The 21437-nt window shown below is 32.7% G+C and overlaps 1 protein-coding gene across 1 annotated transcript; it reads left to right on the top strand.

Annotated features, from left to right (window-relative positions):
* The first annotated feature begins 16502 nt into the window (after positions 1–16502).
* LOC137820723 (uncharacterized) lies at positions 16503–20422 on the top strand. Its single transcript, XM_068624937.1, has 3 exons — positions 16503–17273; positions 19544–19624; positions 19752–20422. Exons 1-3 carry the CDS (start codon positions 16895–16897, stop codon positions 20159–20161), a joined length of 870 nt encoding a protein of 289 aa, XP_068481038.1. The 5' UTR covers positions 16503–16894; the 3' UTR covers positions 20162–20422.
* The last annotated feature ends 1015 nt before the right edge of the window (positions 20423–21437 follow it).

Below are 21437 nucleotides of genomic sequence, written 5' to 3'. Positions count from 1 at the left end.
CTCATATTTCTTTCTATAATGAAAAATAGATATTTTTTTCAAATATTCAAACATTAAAATTTTATTTTAAAGAATAATTATTAAAAAATATATTAATCAGATATTCAAATATTCTTTTTAAATATTATTATATTTTTTAGAGAAAGAAATATTTTAATTTTTTTCTCATTTTCTCTTTCGTGTTTACTGTTCTATAGCCAATGGTTGGAATCAAAATTCAAGTACAATACTTAGGTGATCGATTCTATATAAGTCACAAACAATATTTGTTACATTACATTTCTACTTCTCTCATAAATATAATAATCAATGTTCTTGTTTTACAAAATTTATATTGGATCTAAGAGTTTCACACCACACACAACACTTCAACATTTGTGCTGTGGAATAAAGAATGTCCTCACCTAATAAACTAGTATGTTGCAGATATTAAAAACAGTTGATTGAAGCTGTATGAATACAACTATATACTATTTTACTATCACATATAAAAAGAGACGGGTGAGTCTATAAAAAAAATATATGCACTAGAAAATGTGTCAGGAAAACAACTCATATTCAAAATAAAAAATGTGTTTCAAATAATATTTGTTAGCCAGAGTTATCTCAAAATTCTGACAATAATTAATTCTATACTGAAATAAATAGAATTTTATGAGGTGATAAATGTATTTAAATACAATATTTATATTCCTATGTTATGAATTTTATTTCTTAGCATGCTTATAGAGATGATGTAGTAAAATAGTCAAATTAGTCACATCTTTTTAATTAGTCATTTATTTATCTTTGGCTACTAAATTACTTTGCTTTATTATTTATTACCTTGATAAAGGTTTACTAAATTATTCTGCTTTATTATTTATTACCTTGATAAAGGTTTAATAATAGTTGGGTGTGTTACTCTCTTTTTTCTAAAGTTATATATATATATATATATATATATATATATACCATTTTTTTCTATAATGTATAAGATTGATCGTTTCATATTTTTAAGTTTCAATTATTATTTTGTAATGGTATTAGAATTCTTTTAGAGAGAGAACTTTATTACGTATATCACTGACCGATGAAGCTCCATATCCTTTTACTCTACAAGAGGCATAAAATGTATCATATTCTCTATACATCCATCTGAATGAAATCTCCTCTACCGTTTTTGTCTCACCACCACTCACCAACGGGAACTATAATAGTTGGTGCAATGAAGATGAGATTGCTAATGAATAACAAATTAGGGTTTGTATATGGCACAATTGCATAGCCACCAAATAACCATGTGATTTTTCCTTTATAGGAATGGAGGAACATGTTGGTTCTCAGTTGCCTTATAAAATCAATGAGCATGAAGATTACACGATCCATTCTCTAGCATGAGAAGGCTTCAGACATATGGAAAGAACTTCATGAGATGTTTTCTCACACTGAACTCTCATAAATTCAAGATGAAATCTTTAGTCAAAGGCAAGGTGACAATTTTATCTCAAAAATTTACACTTCTCTAAAATCTCTATGGGACAAAGTAGATGTTTTGAATCCTCACAATGTTTGTACGAGCAACCCCAAATGTCAGTGCGGTGAAGATTGAAGAAAATGAAATCAAAATCGGGTGGTTGGATTCTTTGAGGGCTAAACGGTCAATATTCAAGGGTTAGATTACAACTTATGTTATTAGATATTCTCCCCAATGTGAATCATGTGTTCACCTTAATCGCTCAACAAGAAGAACAATTTTTCACTGAGAGTGTTTTTGTACTGAAGGTTCTGGTTGCAACTAATATTGATGCTTCAAACTCCAAGAGAAGTCACAGTATTGGTAGTGATTAGAACAATAAATGCTCCTCTAAGAAGTCTTCATGGTATGGAAAATTGGGTCACATAGTTGATGTTTACTATAGGAAACATGGTTTCCCTACTGGTTTCAAGTTCAAAAATTCCAAGAACACTCCTCCAAGATCTATGAATATAGTTTTAACTAAAGAGAATGAAACCAGTTGCATAGAGAATTCATCATAACATGACATCCAAGGAAGTGTGTGGTTTGGTTTTATAGCAAATCAATATCAGAATTTGTTGACCTTATGGCCATAACAAGAATAGTTCGACTCTACTAATGTGAATACTTGTGCCAATTCAACAAGTGAGGGTAATGTGCTTATCTCTCAATGGATCTTGGACATTGGTGCCACATATCACATGCAATTCTATCAATTCTTTTATCATATACAGTGGAAGCTTAGTTGTAACATTTGTTTTTGGTACAGTTCCTTTCTCACCCAATTTTATTTTAACTAATGATTTATTTTGGCCAATTTTCAAGTTTAACCTAGTATTAGTTACGAAATTGACTCAAATCCTTCATTATAAATTGATATTTCTTGGTGACATTTGTTTGATACAGGATTCCAATGCTTGCAAGATGATTGGCAAGCTAAGGCGGGAAGAGGCATCTACATTCTCACACCAACAATTGAGTCTTCTCCGTCAACAATTAGTCACCCCACGCATTCCAATTCTGCTTCTAACATCTTCTTTGAAAATCTTTCTTGTAGTCTTCCTTCTAACTTACAAAAGTTATGGCATTATAGGCTATGCCATCCATCAGGTCCAATAATTAGTGCATTATTTCCTTTCGATAATTGTAATAGAGATCATGTTAGTGATATTTGTCATATTGCAAAACAAAGAAATTTGAGTTTGTACTTGAGTTCTTCCTTTATTAATGTAGTATATGAGTTATTCATGCTTATATTTGGGATTCAATTTTTGTACTATCCTTACATGGTCATTCTTATTTTCTTAATGTAGTTGACCATTACTCTAGACATACTTGGATTTACTTACTAAATAATAAGACAGAAGTTTGACCTTTAATTTAAGCATTTTGTGCTTTAGTAGAAAAACAGTTTCATATATACCACAGTTAAAATCATTAGAACAGATAATGGTATAGAATTCAAACTTGATCGATTTTACGCTATAAAAGTAATAATTCACCAAACAAGAAACTCCTACCTAAAGAGAAAACACCAACATATTCTTAATATTGCTAGAACCTTGTTATTTCAAATTAACCTTCCCAAACAAATTTGAACACACTTTGTTTATCTTATCAATAAAATCTCAACACCAGTTTTAGACAACAAGTGTCCTTATTAACTCTTACATAATTGTTCACCAAACATAACTCACTTAAAGGTATTTGGTTCACTTTGTTTATCATCCACACTTATGAGTCAAAAAACTAAGTTTGATCCCGAAGTCACAAAAATGTATTTTTCTACGGTATAAAATTGCCACAAAGGGCTATGTTTTCTTTGATCTCAAAACTAAAGAACTATCAGTTTTTCAAAATGTCATCTTCCATGAGAAGACTTTTCCATATTAGCTACAACCATCTCCCAACACTCCCTCCAAATCTCATATTTTTTTTACCAACATTTCTCCCTCTAAATTCTTTTGACGACATTCACCCACACATTGAGTTAGAGCCACAAAATTCTCTCCCCAACAACCAACTATCAACCGCAATAGCAACACAACACAGTCTCATACAAGTACCACAATGTCCACCTAAAAGAGATAGAAGGTCTCATTCTTATTTGCAAGATTATTTGTACCAAGTCACATTTTAGCAAAGGTAATCTTCATCCTTTCTCTCAAATGTTATCTTATGATTGTTTAACACATTCCTATAGGTCTTTTATCATGAATATCACCATAGTTCATGGACCCACTAGATATTTCAAGGTCATCAAACATGAATGTTAAAGGACAACCATGAATAAAAAAACTTAGAGGCACTGGTGAAAAACAATACATAGATCCTAGTTGATGAACAACTTGAAAAGAACCTCATTAGTTGCAAGTGGATCTACAAAATCAAGCACAAATAGGGTGGAACTAATAGAGCGCTACAAAGCAAGGTTGATTGTGAAGGGTTATAATCAAATAGAAGGTATTGACTTCATAAATACCTTTTCTTCTATAGCAAAGATAACAAGTCTAAGAGATGTCTGGGCTTTAACACCATCCATAAATTTGTTTTTACATCAACTGGATGTAGATAATTTTATTTTACATGTCAATTTGAAAGAATAAATATATATATATATATATGATCTTACTGTAAAGTTTATCGCATTCCAAATCTAATTAAGTATGTTTATTGAAGAAATATCTTTATGGGTTGCAATAAGCAAGTCGACATTGGTTCAATACTATCTCACGTATTTTGCAAGATCTTTGTAATTCTCAAAGTGAAGCAGATCATACATTGTATACCAAGAAAACTGGGACCTCTTTCACAACTCTCCTTATATATGTTGATGAGGTGTTATTAGCAGACAGTGACCTCTCCAAAATCAATAAAGTCAATCATTTTCTTCATACATAATTTCGTATTAAGGATCTTGGTAAAGTCAAATTCTTTCCTGGTTTAGAAATTTCACAGTCATCTAAAGGCATGACAGTTAGCAAATATAAATAAGTATTGGAACTCTTATATGACTCTAGTCTACTCTGTTGTAAAATATAAACACATGTATGGATAGCTCAATAAAACTAGGAGCTACTATTGGTGAACCACTCCTTAATATCAACTTATACAGAAGACTGATAGGAAGACTCTTTTGTCTTACAACTACATGACCAAATATAGCTTTTACGATGAATAAGCTTATCCATTTCTTATCTATTCCTACAAATCGTCATTTAGCACTTATTCATTGAGTCCTATGATTTATCAAAGACTCACCTGGTACCCATCATCAAATTTTCGCAAAATCACCGCATACACTGACTTTGATTGGGCTGATTATCTTGACTCTAGGAAATCAAATATTGGTATTGTTTATACATTGGATCCTCTCTAATCTCATGGTGATCCAAGAAACAAACTACTACATCAAAATTCTCATGTGAAGTTGAGTATCGAACACTTGCTCCAAGATCTACAATTTGTGAGTCATCACATGTGTCACTCTTTTGTGACAATCATCCCATAATACATATTTTTCATAATCTCAAATTTCATGAGTACACCAAACATATTGAGTTAAATTGTCACATCTTTCGAGAAAAACTCAATAAAGAACTAATCATCTCCTACTTGTCTCTTGAGCACAATCATTGACTGACATTTATACAAAAACTTTTATACCATTTGGATAATTTTTTTCAGAATGGAAATAATTAATATTCATTCTCCTATTTTTGGGGATTAATACAAGGTCAAATTAGTAAAATAGACAATTAATCATATTAATTTTTATTTTCAATTAGTAAATTACATATTCATCTTTAATTACTAAATTATTATATTTTAATAGTTATTACCTTAACAATAGCTGTTACTTTTTTTTCTAAAGCCTATATAAAGTCTCACCTAATTTTTTAAATTAAATAAAATTAATCCTTTAATATATTCAGTTTCCATTATTATTTTATTACAAACAACTCCTTCATAAATAATATGAATATATCTCATTCATATCTTGATATTACCGGTATTAGGTCTTGTGCTTATCAAACAAGTCTTCATCACAGCTCATAATAATATATTCATGCTTTAAATTACTAATTCATATCTCTTACATGGTCAATGTCCAATCAGCTGAAATGCAAAACATATGTAACCTTTTATTTTCTAGAATTAACATTCTTTAATGTTATTGATGTTATGCGCTTCCGATTAAAGCTTTCATGTTCATAGACTTGATATTCTTTGTTCCAAATCGACAAATTACACACTCATCATATTCAAACTTTCATTCCAACTTTGCCTCAAAAAATTCTCCTATACATATTTAATAAAAGGTTAAGTCATGGCCAGAAACTATCTATTAACTTCTCTAATTGGACTCTTCAAATTTGGACTATCGGAATGGGTTTTTCAGGTTGAATTTATTAAGTTGGGCTGAGTCAAGTGCATCTCTCGGCTTCTCCTCTCGGTCTTTTCTCACATATGGGTGTGTGTACCTGCAAGACGCTCCGATTCAAACTCAGAAATAGTTTATATCATCATTAGATAAAATTCACTCTACTTACCTCTTAGATTGATGTCATATTTATAATATCTTTTTATTGAACTTATGACCTATTTAAGCTTTCTTTCTACATCCAATATTATTTTAAACACACCTACTAATTTGTGCCTTATTAAAATGGATTTTGTTACAATAAGATATATTATTTCTAACAGTTTTATATATATATTTTTTGACTAAACATTATACCTTTCTTTCTGTCGTAGCAGTACACATAAAACATTATTACTATATATATACTAAAAAAAGTTATGCATGTTAGTTACCTTGAAGAAACTGGAGCTGAAATCAATAGAATTAAAATCTCAGTAACTTGTATTATTAGGGCAACTTTCATGATTAATTAAAAATAAGAAGAGAACAAACTATAAATTTTTTAGAAGAAAACAAATAAGATCACATTTTCCAAAGCAAACCGGCTAAGAGAATAACCATTCACAATAGCCAAGGGTATATTCTCTCCTGGCATAAGAAACCTTTGTATTAGATGAATTGTATTTATTTTATATAAATTTACGTTGTTTTATATAATAATGAAGAATCTTCGGAGCTTCTATAAATTACAGTTTTATTTATTTATTTATCATTTGTAAAGCTCAAAATTATATTAATTATTTTTTCCATTATCTTTTTTAATTTTTAATAATTTACAATATATTTTTACTATGTTAAATAAAAAGAAGATAAACAAAAATAAAATATAAATTTCAAAATTATTTCATTAAAATAAAAAGTATTGTATTTTTTTATTTTTGAAAAAAATCAAAATAAAAGGGGAGAAAGTATAGTAATAATATAAAGTATATGCGGGCAAATCATATCACTATGAGACTGTCAGGAAAGAAAAGGACGTCCTCATTTCAATTTTTAAGAATATTTTTATATTTTATTCTTTAACAAAACTGCAATTCCCTTCTTAAATATGTTTTACTAAATTCATTCAAAATGTTTGACGAAATTTATTGAACAAGTGGATTTAGAATGATGTAAGAAAAAAAAAATTGTTTGTATTAAGATATTTATAGTAAATTTGTGGAAAAAAAGTTATTAGTTTATGAATAATAATAATTATAATAAAGACTACTGTTGATTTGGTGTTTGAAACAATTCGAACAAAACATTTATTTATTAAGAAAAATATACTATCATAATTCTATAATATATTTGAATTCTATTGCGGGAGTGAATCTCAAGAGACCGATAAAATTTAACCTTTTAGTAAATCAATAAATTATTATTAACACTATGTTTTCAATAAAATCAAACACAAGTCTATAAATAAGTAATAATAATTAGTATTATTATTATAAAATACAATAAAATAATTAAATAATATAAAAAGATAATTAATGTAAAATGTTTTTAAATATTTGTTTTTTTAATTGAAATATTGGAACAACGATAATTCAAAAAAAAAAATATGTGACATTTTAGTAACTAAGCAAATTATTATATAATATTAAATGAAACTTATCGAGAATAGTATTATTTGAGGAAAAAAAGAGTATAAAAAATGTAGTCTTACGACTGCATCATCACTACATTTGGATGAATAACTACCTGCCTCTCATGCAAACTATAGAAGTGTTTTTTTCTTTACTTTTGTCTTGTAGCTTATGATGGCATACAGTATGAAAAAAAGTAGGAAAAAACTCTTTGGGTGTTTTCTAATACATTCCTAAATCTTTTCTCTTGGACCCTTATATTTTTCGAAGTATTCAAACTATTTTCTGAACATTGTTTCTTCCTGCACCTCCGTACCTTATTCTCTCAACTCCATAAATTTTCAATTTTTCAAAAATGTCCCTCTATAATATTTTGGATTACATAATCCTAAAGTCATTTTTCAAATTTGTAATTAGTTTCCGAATTACATAATCTAGAAACCTTTTTTCAGATGTATGATTACTTTCTTATTTAGCTTCTGGATTATGTAATCCGGAAGTCTTGTTTCAAATGAGTTTTCGGATTACATAATCCAGAAACTACTCTATGGGATGACACGAAAATGATAAAAATGTATTTTTGTGTTGTGTAGAAGGTGACAAAAGAAGATACGGAGGTGTAGGAAGAAACCGTCTTTTCTAGAATAAGGAGTTTTTTTTAAGTAACACATGTTTTTGGAATAAAAAATTTGGAAGAGAAAAAGGTCAATTCTAAAATATCCTTTTCAGAATAATTTTTTTATTTATGGAATGATACATATAAAATGTGTTAAAAAAGCATGTTATGGAAACATTCTGGAAAGAATGATAAAAAAATTATTTTTAAAAAGGGTAAAACAGGTTTTAGCGAAAATGATGGGTGCAGCCAGAAATTTGTTGGGATGTAGTAAGAAACATCCAAGCTCTTTCTGTACTGTATATGTTGGACTCTTTCTTCCTACACCTCCATACCTTCTTGCGCCACCCCCATACTAAATGTGAAAATACCGTTTTATTCTTTTTTGTGCCACCCCCATACATAATCTAAAAGATGTTTTTGGATCCAAAAGTACTCTTTAGATTTATAAAATCCAAAACTCTTTTTTGAATTTGAAATAAGCCTATAGATTATATAATCTGAATATATTACAGATTACATAATCCAAAAATCAATCTCATATTTAGAAAATACTTCCAGGATTATGTAATCCAAAAACTAATCACACATCTGAAAAAAGGACTTCTGGATCACATAATTCGGAAGTTAATCTTATGTATAGAATAGACTTTTGGATTATGTAATCTGGAAACTAATCACAAAAGGTTTCCAGATTACATGATCTAGAAACTAATTCTGGATCTAGAAAAAGACTTTCAGATTATGTAATCCGAAATATTAAAAAAATAGTATTTTTGGAATACAAAAAACTTATGGGAGTGGCATAAGAAGGTGTGTAGATGCAGGAAGAAGCCTATATGTTGTTTCTAGGACCTTTTACTTTTTATTATTCCTACAACAAGCCTTTTGTTCTAAAAAAAAAGGACCCATTCATTCGGCTCGATACTTTTACTAGTTGTCACTTTCTTTTTTAATTTACAGACAATGTTTTTAGTGAAAAGCCTGAGCCCATTCTCGCTAGCCCAACTGTATTGCTAATATCCACAAGTTAATTATACTTTTTAAGAAAAGGCTGTTTCTTCCTGCACCCTAACAAATTTCTTCCTACAACCCATCATTTTCAGATAAGACTATTTTACCCCTTTTAAGAAAATGACTTCTGAATTGCCCTTTTCAAAATATTTTCAAAACATATTTTCTAGAATATATTTCATTAATTTTGGATTTACCAAGAAATAAAAAAAATGTGTTCTAGAATATTTTAGAAATAAATTAAATTTATAATAAAACCGAATTCAAAATTATTATAACAGATCGTGTTATTTAGGTATTTATTTAACATAATATGATATTTGAATAAATATTCGATATTAATATACTATTAAAAGAATAAATAATTCAAATATGTTATTTTAATCAAAATTTCAAGAAAATCAAGATAATATATTATTTTAATTCCGTCTTTTCAATACCTCTAACTATAGGAAAATGATTATTTGACACCTCCAAACCGTTTGCTCCAATTTACACCTGTGTGACGTGGAGGAATGGATGATGTGGCATAGGCACTTTTGGTATTTTTGGTAAAAGCAACGTGGCATGTGATCTGAAAAGGGGGAAGAGTGTATTAGGGTTTGAAATTCAAATTTCCCGCAAGCATAGGAACGTGTAGAGATAGACGAACGGTGACTTCAGTGACGGCGGAGAGGGCAAAGGTGCGAACTGACGGTGACGGCGGAGTAGTGCGAACTGACGGTGGTGTGCGAAACGCTGCGAGGAAGGAGGAGAAGGTGGTTTGCGAAACGCTACGAGGAAGGAGGAGAAGGTAAGTGTGTTTATTTTGGTGTAGTGATTGACCAAATTTGACTGCTATAGTGGATGTATTTGAGATTGTGCATGCATAACAAGAACCTCTTAAAAAAGCATCATCTGTTTATCCAAAAATTTAAAGTTAAAAATTCAATGTGTATGTAATTTCTTCTTTTTTTTCATAGACAAGATGATAGGTAATAATGAGAACTGAATCTGTATAGGGTGTGTGACTATGAAGGATTTTGGATCGATGTTCTATTTCGTTGGCTGACGTTCGAAATTGATATACTGATATAGCATGATGTGGTGTTCATTGGAACCCTGGTAGTGAAAGTGGGGACCCATGTGTTAATTAGTGGGGACCCATGAGTAACTTTGTGCTTGCTCATCGGCTTCAATTATTTTTTTTTATTCCTAGAACTAGAACTGAATATTGTGTGTAGTTGAGACAAAGTTGGATGGTATAAATGTTAATTGGCTGGATTTTAGCATGATGTGGTGGTCATTGGAACCCTTATAGTGTAAGTGGGGACCCATGTGTTAATAAGTGAAGACCCATGAGTAATTTTCTGCATGTTCATTGTCTTCAATTTTGTTTTCGCATTCCTGTAAGTGGAACTGAATGTTGTGTGTAAGTGACACATAATTGGACTATATTAATGCTAATTGGGTGGGTTTTAACATGATGTGGTGGTTATTGGAAGCCTTGTACTGTAAGTGGGGACCCATGTGTTAATAAGTGGGAACCCATGAGTAAGTTTCTGCATGTTCATTGTCTTCAATTAATTTTTTGTATTCCTGGAAATGGAACTGAATGTTGTGTGTAGTTTAAACATAGTTGGATGGTATGAATGTTAATTGGATGGGTTTTAGCATGATGTGGTGGTCAATGGAACCCTTATAGTGTAAGTGGGGACCCATGTGTTAATAAATGGAAACCCATTAATTACTTTATGCATGGTCATTGTCTTAAATTTTGTTTTTGGATTCCTGGAAATGGAACTGATTGTTTTGTGTAGTTTAGACATAGTTGGATAGTATGAATGTTAATTGGGTGGGTTTTAGCATGATGTGGTGGTCATTGGAACTCTTATAGTGTAAGTGGGGACCCATGTGTTAATAAGTGGGGACCCATGCATTACTTTCTGCATGGTCATTGTCTTAAAATTTGTTTTTGGATTCCTGGAACTGAAACTGATCTTTGTGTGTAGTTTAGACATAGTTGGATGGTATGAATGTTAATTGGGTGGGTTTTAGCATGATGTGGTGGTCAATGGAACCCTTATAGTGTAAGTGGGGACCCATGTGCTAATAAGTGGAAAACCATTAATTACTTTCTCCACGGTCATTGTCTTAAATTTTGTTTTTGGATTCCTGGAAATGAAACTGATTGTTTTGTGTAGTTTAAACATAGTTGGATAGTATGAATGTTAATTGGGTGGGTTTTAGCATGATGTGGTGGTCATTGGAACCCTTATAGTGTAAGTGGGGACCCATGTGTTAATAAGTGGGGATCCATGCATTACTTTCTGCATGGTCATTGTCTTAAATTTTGTTTTTGGATTCGAAGAACTGGAAGTGATTGTTGTGTGTAGTTTAGACATAGTTGGATGGTATGAATGTTAATTGAGTGGGTTTTAACATGATGTGGTGGTCATTGGAACCCTTATAGTGTAAGTGGGGACCCATGTGTTAATAAGTGGGGACCCATGAATTACTTTCTGCTTGGTCATTGTCTTAAATTTTGTTTTTGGATTCCAAGAACTGGAAGTGATTGTTGTGTGTAGTTTAGACATAGTTGGATGGTATGAATGTTAATTGGGTGGGTTTTAGCATGATGTGGTGGTCATTGGAACCCTTATAGTGTAAGTGGGGACCCTTGTGTTAATAAGTGGGGACCCATGAATTACTTTCTACATGGTCATTGTCTTAAATTTTGTTTTTTGATTCGAAGAACTGGAAGTGATTGTTGTGTGTAGTTTAGACATAGTTGGATGGTATGAATGTTAATTAGGTGGGTTTTAGCATGATGTGGTGGTCATTGGCTTAAATTTTGTTTTTGGATTCGAAGAACTGGAAGTGATTGTTGTGTGTAGTTTAGACATAGTTGGATGGTATGAATGTTAATTGGGTGGGTTTTAACATGATGTGTTGGTCATTGGAACCCTTATAGTGTAAGTGGGGACCTATGTGTTAATAAGTGGGGACCCATGAATTACTTTCTGCTTGGTCATTGTTTTAAATTTTGTTTTTGGATTCGAAGAATTGGAAGTGATTGTTGTGTGTAGTTTAGACATAGTTGGATGGTATGAATGTTAATTTGGTGGGTTTTAACATGATGTGGTGGTCATTGTTTATCATATTTGGTTTGGATTTCTTTATCATTGTTGTTAAATTGCATGTTGTAGGTTGATCATCTACAACACCTTTTTGAAATTCTTGATGAATTTTCTGGAAAGAGTGGTGCTCAAATTTCATTGGTAAAAGAAAATGTTCCCCTACAACCGAATAGGTTAGTATTGACAGTAATATTCATATTTATTTTGATTTGATATTTTCTTTAATTTGGTTTGGAGTTAATATTTTGAATTCTTCTTTAGGGTTAAATTTATTTTGGTTGTATGCAGTTATGACTGTGGTATTTTAGTTGTGAAATATATGGAGTTGTGGTATGGTTCACAACACTTGGAAGGGAACACCTTTCCCAATTACACCACGGTAAGAGTTATTTTGATTACTTAACACATTTTATTTATAGTTTGGTGATTGCAAACTGATTCCATGATATATTATTTAGAAGGAGCTCTTACGCTTTCGTCAAGAGATGCTATTTTCGTGGGTGCTGCATGAGTCTAACGGTCAACGAAAAGCCGTATTGACAGATTTGGAAGTAGATCGCCCTTGATTTTTATTGGACTTATTTTGAATGTAATTGTACACTTTCAATTGTAACAAAAAAAGTGTTAGTTATTATGAGTTGATGTGAACAATGTAGATACTTTTATTTCATAAATGGAAGCATTCTCAATTTCATTTAAGTTATTTAGTTTAAGAATTTTTTTATATCATATTTTGGCAGAAAGTTGTCATTGGAGCACATGAATGTGAAGGTCTTTGTTAATAAATTAATTGGAACCCTTATAGTGTAAGAGGGACCTTTGTGTTAAAAAGTTGGGACCCAAGAATAACTTTGTGCATGGTCATTGTTTTCAAATATTTTTTTGGATTCCTGTAAATGGAAGTGAATGTTGTGTGTAAGTGAGACATAGTTGCAGTGTATGAATGTTAATTGGGTGGATTTTACCGTGATGTGGTGGTCATTGGAACCCTTATACTGTAAGTGGGGACCCATGTGTTAATAAGTGGGGACCCAATAACAACTTTCTGCATGGTCATTGTTTTCAAATATTTTTTTGGATTCCTGTAAATGGAAGTGAATGTTGTGTGTAATTGAGACATAGTTGCAGTGTATGAATGTTAATTGAGTGGGTTTTACCGTGATGTGGTGGTCATAGAAACCCTTATACTGTAAGTGGGGACTCATGTGTTAATAAGTGGGGACCCATGAATTACTTTCTGTTTGGTCATTGTTTTCAAATATTTTTTTGGATTCTTGTAAATGGAAGTGAATGTTGTGTGTAATTGAGACATAGTTGCAGTGTATGAATGTTAATTGGGTGGGTTTTACCGTGATGTGGTGGTCATAGAAACCCTTATACTGTAAGTGGGGACCCATGTGTTAATAAGTGGGGACCCATGAATTACTTTCTGCATGGTCATTGTCTTAAATTTTGTTTTTGGATTCGAAGAACTAGAAGTGATTGTTGTGTGTAGTTTAGACATAGTTGGATGGTATGAATGTTAATTGGGTGGGTTTTAGCATGATGTGGTGGTCATTGGAACCCTTATACTGTAAGTGGGGACCCATGTGTTAATAAGTGGGGACCCAAGAACAACTTTCTGCATGGTCATTGTTTTCAAATATTTTTTTGGATTCTTGTAAATGGAAGTGAATGTTGTGTGTAAGTGAGACATAGTTGCAGTGTATGAATGTTAATTGGGTGGGTTTTACCATGATGTGGTGGTCATAGAAACCCTTATACTATAAGTGGAGACCCATGTGTTAATAAGTGGGGACCCAAGAACAACTTTCTGCATGGTCATTGTTTTCAAATATTTTTTGGATTCCTGTAAATGGAAGTGAATGTTGTGTGTAAGTGACACATAGTTGGACTGTATTAATGTTAATTGGGTGGGTTTTACCATGATGTGGTGGTCATAGAAACCCTTATACTGGAAGTGGGGACCCAAGAACAACTTTGTGCATGGTCATTGTTTTCAAATATTTTTTTGGATTCCTGTAAATGGAAGTGAATGTTGTGTGTAAGTGACACATAGTTGCAGTGTATGAATGTTAATTGGGTGGGTTTTACCATGATGTGGTGGTCATAGAAATCCTAATACTGTAAGTGGGGACCCATGTGTTAATAAGTGGGGACCCGTGAATAACTTTCTGCATGGTTATGGCTTTCATGTTGCTTTTTCTCACTGCAACTGCATACATGCAGGGGAGGGTATTACAATAATTTTATGACCAACCTAATTGTCATTCAATTCAACGAAATTCAATGCAACAAATTTAAAATGATTGTATTTTGAAGACATCATGGTTATCATTTTGTTCAATACCCAAGGTACAACCAAGTGGTGCAAGAATGGTTTTTATATAACCATCTATTCAAACAAAGAAGACATGAAATTGATTGTAACTTAAACTTGCAATACAACAAATATTATCAATACATATAGGAATGTATCCCATGTACGATGTTCAAATAGTGAGGAGTTGTGATGCACCAAAAATGATAAAGGTTCTCTTCTATGTCATATAAAACACTTCCTTGTGTGCAAAAAGTTTTGTGGTTCCTTCATTACAACCTGCAACCAAAGAATGAATTTAACTTATATGAACAAATTGATATCTATAGAACATTTGTTGAGTTTAAGGTCACAAACATAAACAACTTTGATGCATTTGATTCTTGAGATATTGGTAAATTAGTTTGGACTGAGTTCAACAGTGAAAGAAAGCCAACAGACCCCGTACTTGACACCTACAATTTAATTCGTACTAATTAAACAAAACAAGAAGTTCCAAACGTGAAAATAGTGAAGAAGTACAACAACAATTTTGATGATTCAGAATTTTCCACATAAACCATTTTGATTTTTTTTTACACTTTGCTTCTATCAGTAAAGTGAATACCTGTAAACAAAACCTTATATTAATAGCAAATAAGCATATCCACTCATCCATTCATTCATTTTTGAAAAGATTACAAAATGATCGTTTGATAACGGAAATCAACCAAACCAAAATTAGGCAAACCCTAAACCAAACCAAAATACATACCTAACGGCAACGCTCGTCTTTAAAGCTTCTGTCTCCCTTCAATAATCGCCACGTTTGTTTACCGGCCAATCAAAAACCCTATCCGTCACGCCCAATCCAAAACCCCACCAATCAAAAACCCTAGCAATCGAAAACGCAAATTCGAACCTGTTTTTTCGCAATGAAGAGCAAAGGCAACAAAGTCCCTTCGCAATCCACAACACTATCTTTCAAACGCACAACTCAATGGAAGAACAAATCCTTTTTTTCGAACGCACTCCCTCTCCCTTTCAAAAACCCTTTTTCGAACTCACTCCTTCTCCCTTTCATAAACTCTTTTCTCGAACGCACCTTCCAAATGGGGTTTATTTTGTTTTTTTTTTTTCAACTCAGCAACTGGACCCACACACTCTTTCTTTAATATTAAAAGTGTCATGTTAGCCGGATGTAATTTGGAGCAACCTCAACAGAGGTGTCAAAATATCGGTACTCTTAACTATATGTTTAAAAGGTAACTATCAGATATACTCAAACGCATTAACAATATAATTAAACTCCTCAATTTGGATTAACTACAAGGTTTAAGTATAATCAGACACAAGTTATCTTGATAATCACACTTATAATAAGTATTCAACTAATTACAAGTTACTATTTTATAACCGAAGAGTTTAATATTTGTAAATGTAAAAAATTATATTACTGATTAATCAAAGTTGTTATATATTTTTTATAATATTTATTATAAATTAAAACTAATAATCAGGACAAGATTATAGTGTAATAAGATGATAAAGGGCGTGTCTTGTTCCTCCACTTGGTCGATCACTTCCACGTTTAGCTTTCTCCTCTTGGTCGTCTGGAAGCATAGGTTAGGAGAAGACACTTTGACGATCAAGTCAGTCAGAATGTCGGTACTCGATTGTCAGAGTAATGTAAATAATGACGTACTTGATTCTTGGAATCTGTGCTATTTATATTATCTTAATGAACCTTTATTGGTGGCCGGATTAAGAGGTTGGTTTGTGATAATGATTGTGCTAAACAACTCTTAATTATGGATTAATCATGCTGACTTGGTTTACCCATGACTCATCAGTACAAAAATATAAATTGAGAAGTGGAAAATAAAAAACCTAGAAATTAAATTATGTAATAAAGTATAAAACAAAACAAAAAATAATGATTTAAAAAAAAAAAAAAAAGTTTAGCCTTGCCTTCAGCGCAGCGAATTCTGAAAGCAATTTCGCCATCGTCACCTAAAAAAGTGAACAAAGTATTTCAAGAAATTAAGAATTTCCAAGAGCACCGAAATCGAATAATCTTTATCATCTCCTTCACGTTTAGTTTCAACTTCCAATCTGTTAATTCACGTTTCCAAACATAAGCTCGCAGTTACTTCAAGTTTCTATCACTGTCACCACTCTCAGTTTTTCTTTACCATCTTCCAAATCCCATTTCTGTGATTCTTTACTAAAGCATAATCGGTGGAGTAATCGGAGCAGCGTGTTAGGGTTTCGAAAACTCGATAGCGGAACACACTCCAAACCCTAGATTCTGCATATCCATGTCATTCTGATTTTTCCTACTTCCGTCAATGGCGATCATCGGCGACGCACTTCGCCAGGCGTTCATGCCGAAGCGTGAGTACGAGAGCCTCAGGGAAGAAGAGAAAGCATGGGGCAAGCTTCAGAGGCCCGTGACTGTGATTTCAGTGATTACCATCGGGCTTGCGATATTCGTGTCCACGGTTATCAGTATGAAAATCGTGTTTCCGAGTAGCGATGGGAGGAGAGCGTTATGCGTCGATCGAAGGCTTCAGTCTATACAGATAGGGATGAAAGGTGATTCCGATTCGGATCGGTTTCCCGGTGCTTTCTATCTCACAGACCAGGAGATTGCTGATTATTACTGGATGGTTGTGTTCATTCCTTCGATGATCGTTTTCGCGCTCTCGGCTGTGTATCTCGTTGCCGGTAAGAAATTGGATTTCTATGTTGCGTTAGGGTTTTGTATCTGATTGTTGTCAACTTGTCAAGAGATAGATGCACAAATTTTGAAGATTATTATTGATGTGTTTTGTTTCATTAAATAGATGAAGGTGTCTTATATGATTCTAAGTTTGATATTAAAAACATTTAAGGCTATAATATAATGATTGAGAGAATATTTTTGGCGTTTAAGGGTTTCAAGAATGGACCGCTGGAAATCTTTTTTAGAGAAGCGCTGTGGGAAGAGTTCAACTGTAGATTTTGCCTTTTATGCGGGAAGTGTAATTCACGATTGCCGTCAAACGTGAAATCTCTGGGGGGTTGATCAGAAAATAAACTTCTTATATCATCTCATGGTTAGAAGGAAATAACCTTTAAATTGAACTAAAATCATAAGAAATGGAATCAAGATGGTTCGTGTCAGTTGGAAAATAATATTGATAGCAGTCACTTTAACCCCTGCACTGTGCAGCCTCTTTAGGGTTTGCTTTAATTTCAACCTTGATTATTAGAGATAACTTAAATACAGTTTATAAAGATTAAGCAAACCTTACTGAGCAAACTGATTTTATGGAATTGAGTTAAGTTTTAAACACAAATTCTTAGAGTGTTAATAAAAGATTAAGAGATAGAGAAACAGAGGTCTTAGCTCACATGGGTGTCGGTGCCTGTTGAATTGAGACGTAAATACTTCAGTGCTGTTGGATTGTTCTCTCTATTGTGATATAGAAGGCAAATTATGTTGATGTTAGCATTAACTTGTCTGGTTTATGCTCACTAGTTTGAGGAGTATCTATGGGCATTGATGTAGCACATTGGTCATTTTCAGTACGTTTGATATGATCAATGGACCATTGTACTATTGTCTTTGATAATTGGAAGGTATGTCGGCATTCTAGAGGGAGTACTGGAGAAGTGGATCACTTGTTTTCAAATTTCTTCTGGCATTTTGTTAGAGTAATTTTACATTCTAAAATCTATCCACAATACAATTTTACAGTTTGATTCAAATTTCTTCTGGCATTTTGTTAGAGTAATTCTACATTCTAAAATCTTGGATCCACAACACAATTTTACAGTTTGATTCATGTAAGTCGATGCTTTCTGTTATAAACATAAGAAAGCTTTACAAATTTGGGAATCCAGTTGTTGCACATCAATTTATTTTCAGTTCAACTCCCAACCATTTCACTGAAATTTTAGATAATGCTACAGATCTCACCATGGGGACTCTTTTCACAGATTTGCTAAATGATGTGGATGTCAGTCAGAGATAACTATGTTTTGAAATATATTTCATTTCTATAGCATAAGTTTTTGCAGAACTTATGATCCCTTCTGCCTTTCTTTCGGAATTCACAATGTTGAACTTATATAGGTATTGCATTGCACAGCATCTTTATTATAATTCATCTATTCTTTGATTGTGGTATTATATTTAGGCTTAATTGCACATTTATCTGACAAACTAGGTCTTATTTTGTCCAAATATTTTAGATAAGGGATTAGGGATATATGAAGTACTTTTAAAAATTTAGTACTAATTTGATAAAATTTGAAGGATCTTGAAAGATAATAGATTAGGGGTTGAAGAGGTATAGTTTTGAGTTTTTTTGGTAAATCTGATGTTTTGGTTGGTGACTTTGAGCAAAAGACAATTTGTCCAATTCATTTTATTAAGATTTTGAGTAGAAAAGGAGCATTTGAGGGCTTCAGGTTATAAAAGAAGTTGACTGGGAAACAAATTTGCTTACTTTTAAAAAGGGTAAATTATTCAGTAGGTCCTAAGCTACAATTGCAAATTTCAGACAGACCTCTAAACTATTTTTTAATTGGGTCCCTAGTCTAAAAGTAGGTCAGTGGTTATTTTTTGGCCGGATAAATCCTCCACAAAATAACAATTTGTGCTGGTTTTAGAAACCCTAAGAATTCAATTGAAAACATTTACATGATCGAGGACCTAATTAAAAATAGTTTGGGGACCTAGTTGAAAATTCACAAATAGAGAGATTTAATTGGCTCCAACGAAATTAGGAGGACCAAAATCAGACATAGTTCAAACTGAAGGGGTGTCCAAACAAGGTTGGATAAATACCCAGTTGATCGTTCTTGGTTGCATTATTTTGTTTCGCATAAATTTCTGTTTTTGGGTTAAAATGACTTGTGTTATTAGTTCTGAAAGCTTAGTGCCATAATTACGGAGAATATATTTTTTGTGTTATGCCTTGTTTTTAATTATGACAATTGTTTTGCAGGCATGGCTGTTGCATATTCTGCTCCAACTAGGCATGGATGCTTGAAGGTGGTTGAAAATAACTTTTGTGCTTCAAGAAGAGGTATGATTTCTTCTATATCAATGGTCTTTTCCTCTGTGCCGCTCTCAAATTTTGGTGGATCTTATACTCGAGCATTTTACCAGCCCAAAATTGACTTAGTTTTTTGTTTTCTTTGGATAACCTACAGGTGGAGTACGATGTCTATCCATCTTAAACCTTATATTTGCAATCATCTTTGGTCTTCTTGCCTTGTTTCTTGGTTCAAGCCTCTTGACAATGGTGAGCAACTGTTCTAAACCTCTATTTTGGTGCTACGAAATTGCATCTTGGGGACTGGTTGTACTATATGGGGGCACTGCCTTCTTCTTGAGGAGAAAGGCTGTCACAATTCTTGATGAGGGAAATTTTAGTGGTCGAAGTCTAGGGCTGGAAATGAATCCCCTGGAAGTTACCCCAGAGGTGGAAAGGCGTGTCAATGAAGGGTTTAAAGCATGGATGGGTCCATCCCTTCTTTCTTCTGATGAAGAAGACGAAGCTGACAGCTATGACGAGGCACCTCGTTCAATACGTACTAACTCAGACTGGCAAAGAGTCTGAACTCGATAAATTCAGGGTAGACCTTCATATCATCTTTTCCAGCCTTCATGCCTTAAAGAATGCTGTATGGTGTGGAAATCAGTTTTGGACAAAAAATGTTTACATGTATCATATGACAAACAAATGTTGATTAAAGGAGTGTGGATTTGATGTTCAACTTTGAACTACGATTTCGTCTGGTCCATCTGTAGTTTAGTCTGTGAATAATTACTAAATTGGGAATGACCAGAAGCTTTGCCTTTCCTTTGGTGGACTACAAAATGTTTACTAAGCAGCTCCCTGATCTTCTCTATCGAGGCCTGCTTTTTTGTTTGATTGCAATTTTGTTTGTGTAATTTTAGTCTCAAATGAAATTGCTTTGCAAGAATGAAATCTGTGTAAAACCAACCCGAAGCATGAACATTTAAATGTATTCGGCTTAGAGACTTTATTTTTATAACTTTCATTACTATATAATACATTTGTCACATAAAATGAATTAACACATTTTTCATCTAAGGAAAAAAAAGTTAACTCTTAATATAAGTGGTCCGAGTCAAGTTCGTCAGCAGTTGGATATGCAGTTGTTTTGTACATTCTTTGAGTTATAACTTGTAAGAAGGGGAGAATTTGTGGCCACTCTTTCCTGAAAGATACAGGATACGGAAACTTCCCCTTTGGAGTTGAGGAAAAAAAGAATTTTGGAGATTAGTACAACTAGAAGATGCCAACGGTGAGGTTCTGGGTTGAGAAGATTAATGCTCAAACCGTAGTCAGAATCACATCATTTTCTGATATCTCTTTTTCTATCCTAGCTGCTAATGATGAATATTTTTGAACAGTTATACTTGCAGGTTAGTTGAGGATCAGCAAGATGTGACCCTGCTATCCACCGCCTAAAATCATCACGGATTAAACCTCAAAACGGAGACGTCCAAGCTACTAACAAGACTATACCGCGAAGGAGGTGGGTGATGGAATGATGCATGACCTGATCTGGTTAACTAAGAACCAATCTTGCTACGTGAATAGTTGAAAACTTACTAGTTATGTGATCTCCATAACATCCACGCAGTAATCATAAACTATAAGGTATGTTCAACTTCTCGCATTCCTAATAATCTTCTTCTCACCATGAAGGGTTACTTACCTAACTACCAGCACTTCAATTACCTGCTAGAAACCGCCGAGACGATAAGATAAATTATATCTTATTCAACTTTCTCCTTTTTATTTAATCTAAAATTTAGACGTGGTGTGAATTCCAGCATACTTTATAGTGAAAGAATTAAATACA

The sequence above is a fragment of the Phaseolus vulgaris genome, chromosome 9 (genome assembly GCF_000499845.2).
Source record: "Phaseolus vulgaris cultivar G19833 chromosome 9, P. vulgaris v2.0, whole genome shotgun sequence".
NCBI lineage: Eukaryota > Viridiplantae > Streptophyta > Magnoliopsida > Fabales > Fabaceae > Phaseolus > Phaseolus vulgaris.
Note: the sequence above shows the minus strand (reverse complement) of the source record. Positions and strands in the feature narration are given on the sequence as shown.

Coding starts and splice junctions, on each gene's coding strand:
- LOC137820723 (XM_068624937.1), top strand. CDS start 16,895: ATGGCGATCATCGGCGACGCACTTCGCCAGGCGTTCATGCCGAAGCGT. Junction 17,274..19,543: donor GGCTGTGTATCTCGTTGCCG/GTAAGAAATTGG, acceptor ATTGTTTTGCAG/GCATGGCTGTTGCATATTCT. Junction 19,625..19,751: donor CTTTTGTGCTTCAAGAAGAG/GTATGATTTCTT, acceptor GATAACCTACAG/GTGGAGTACGATGTCTATCC.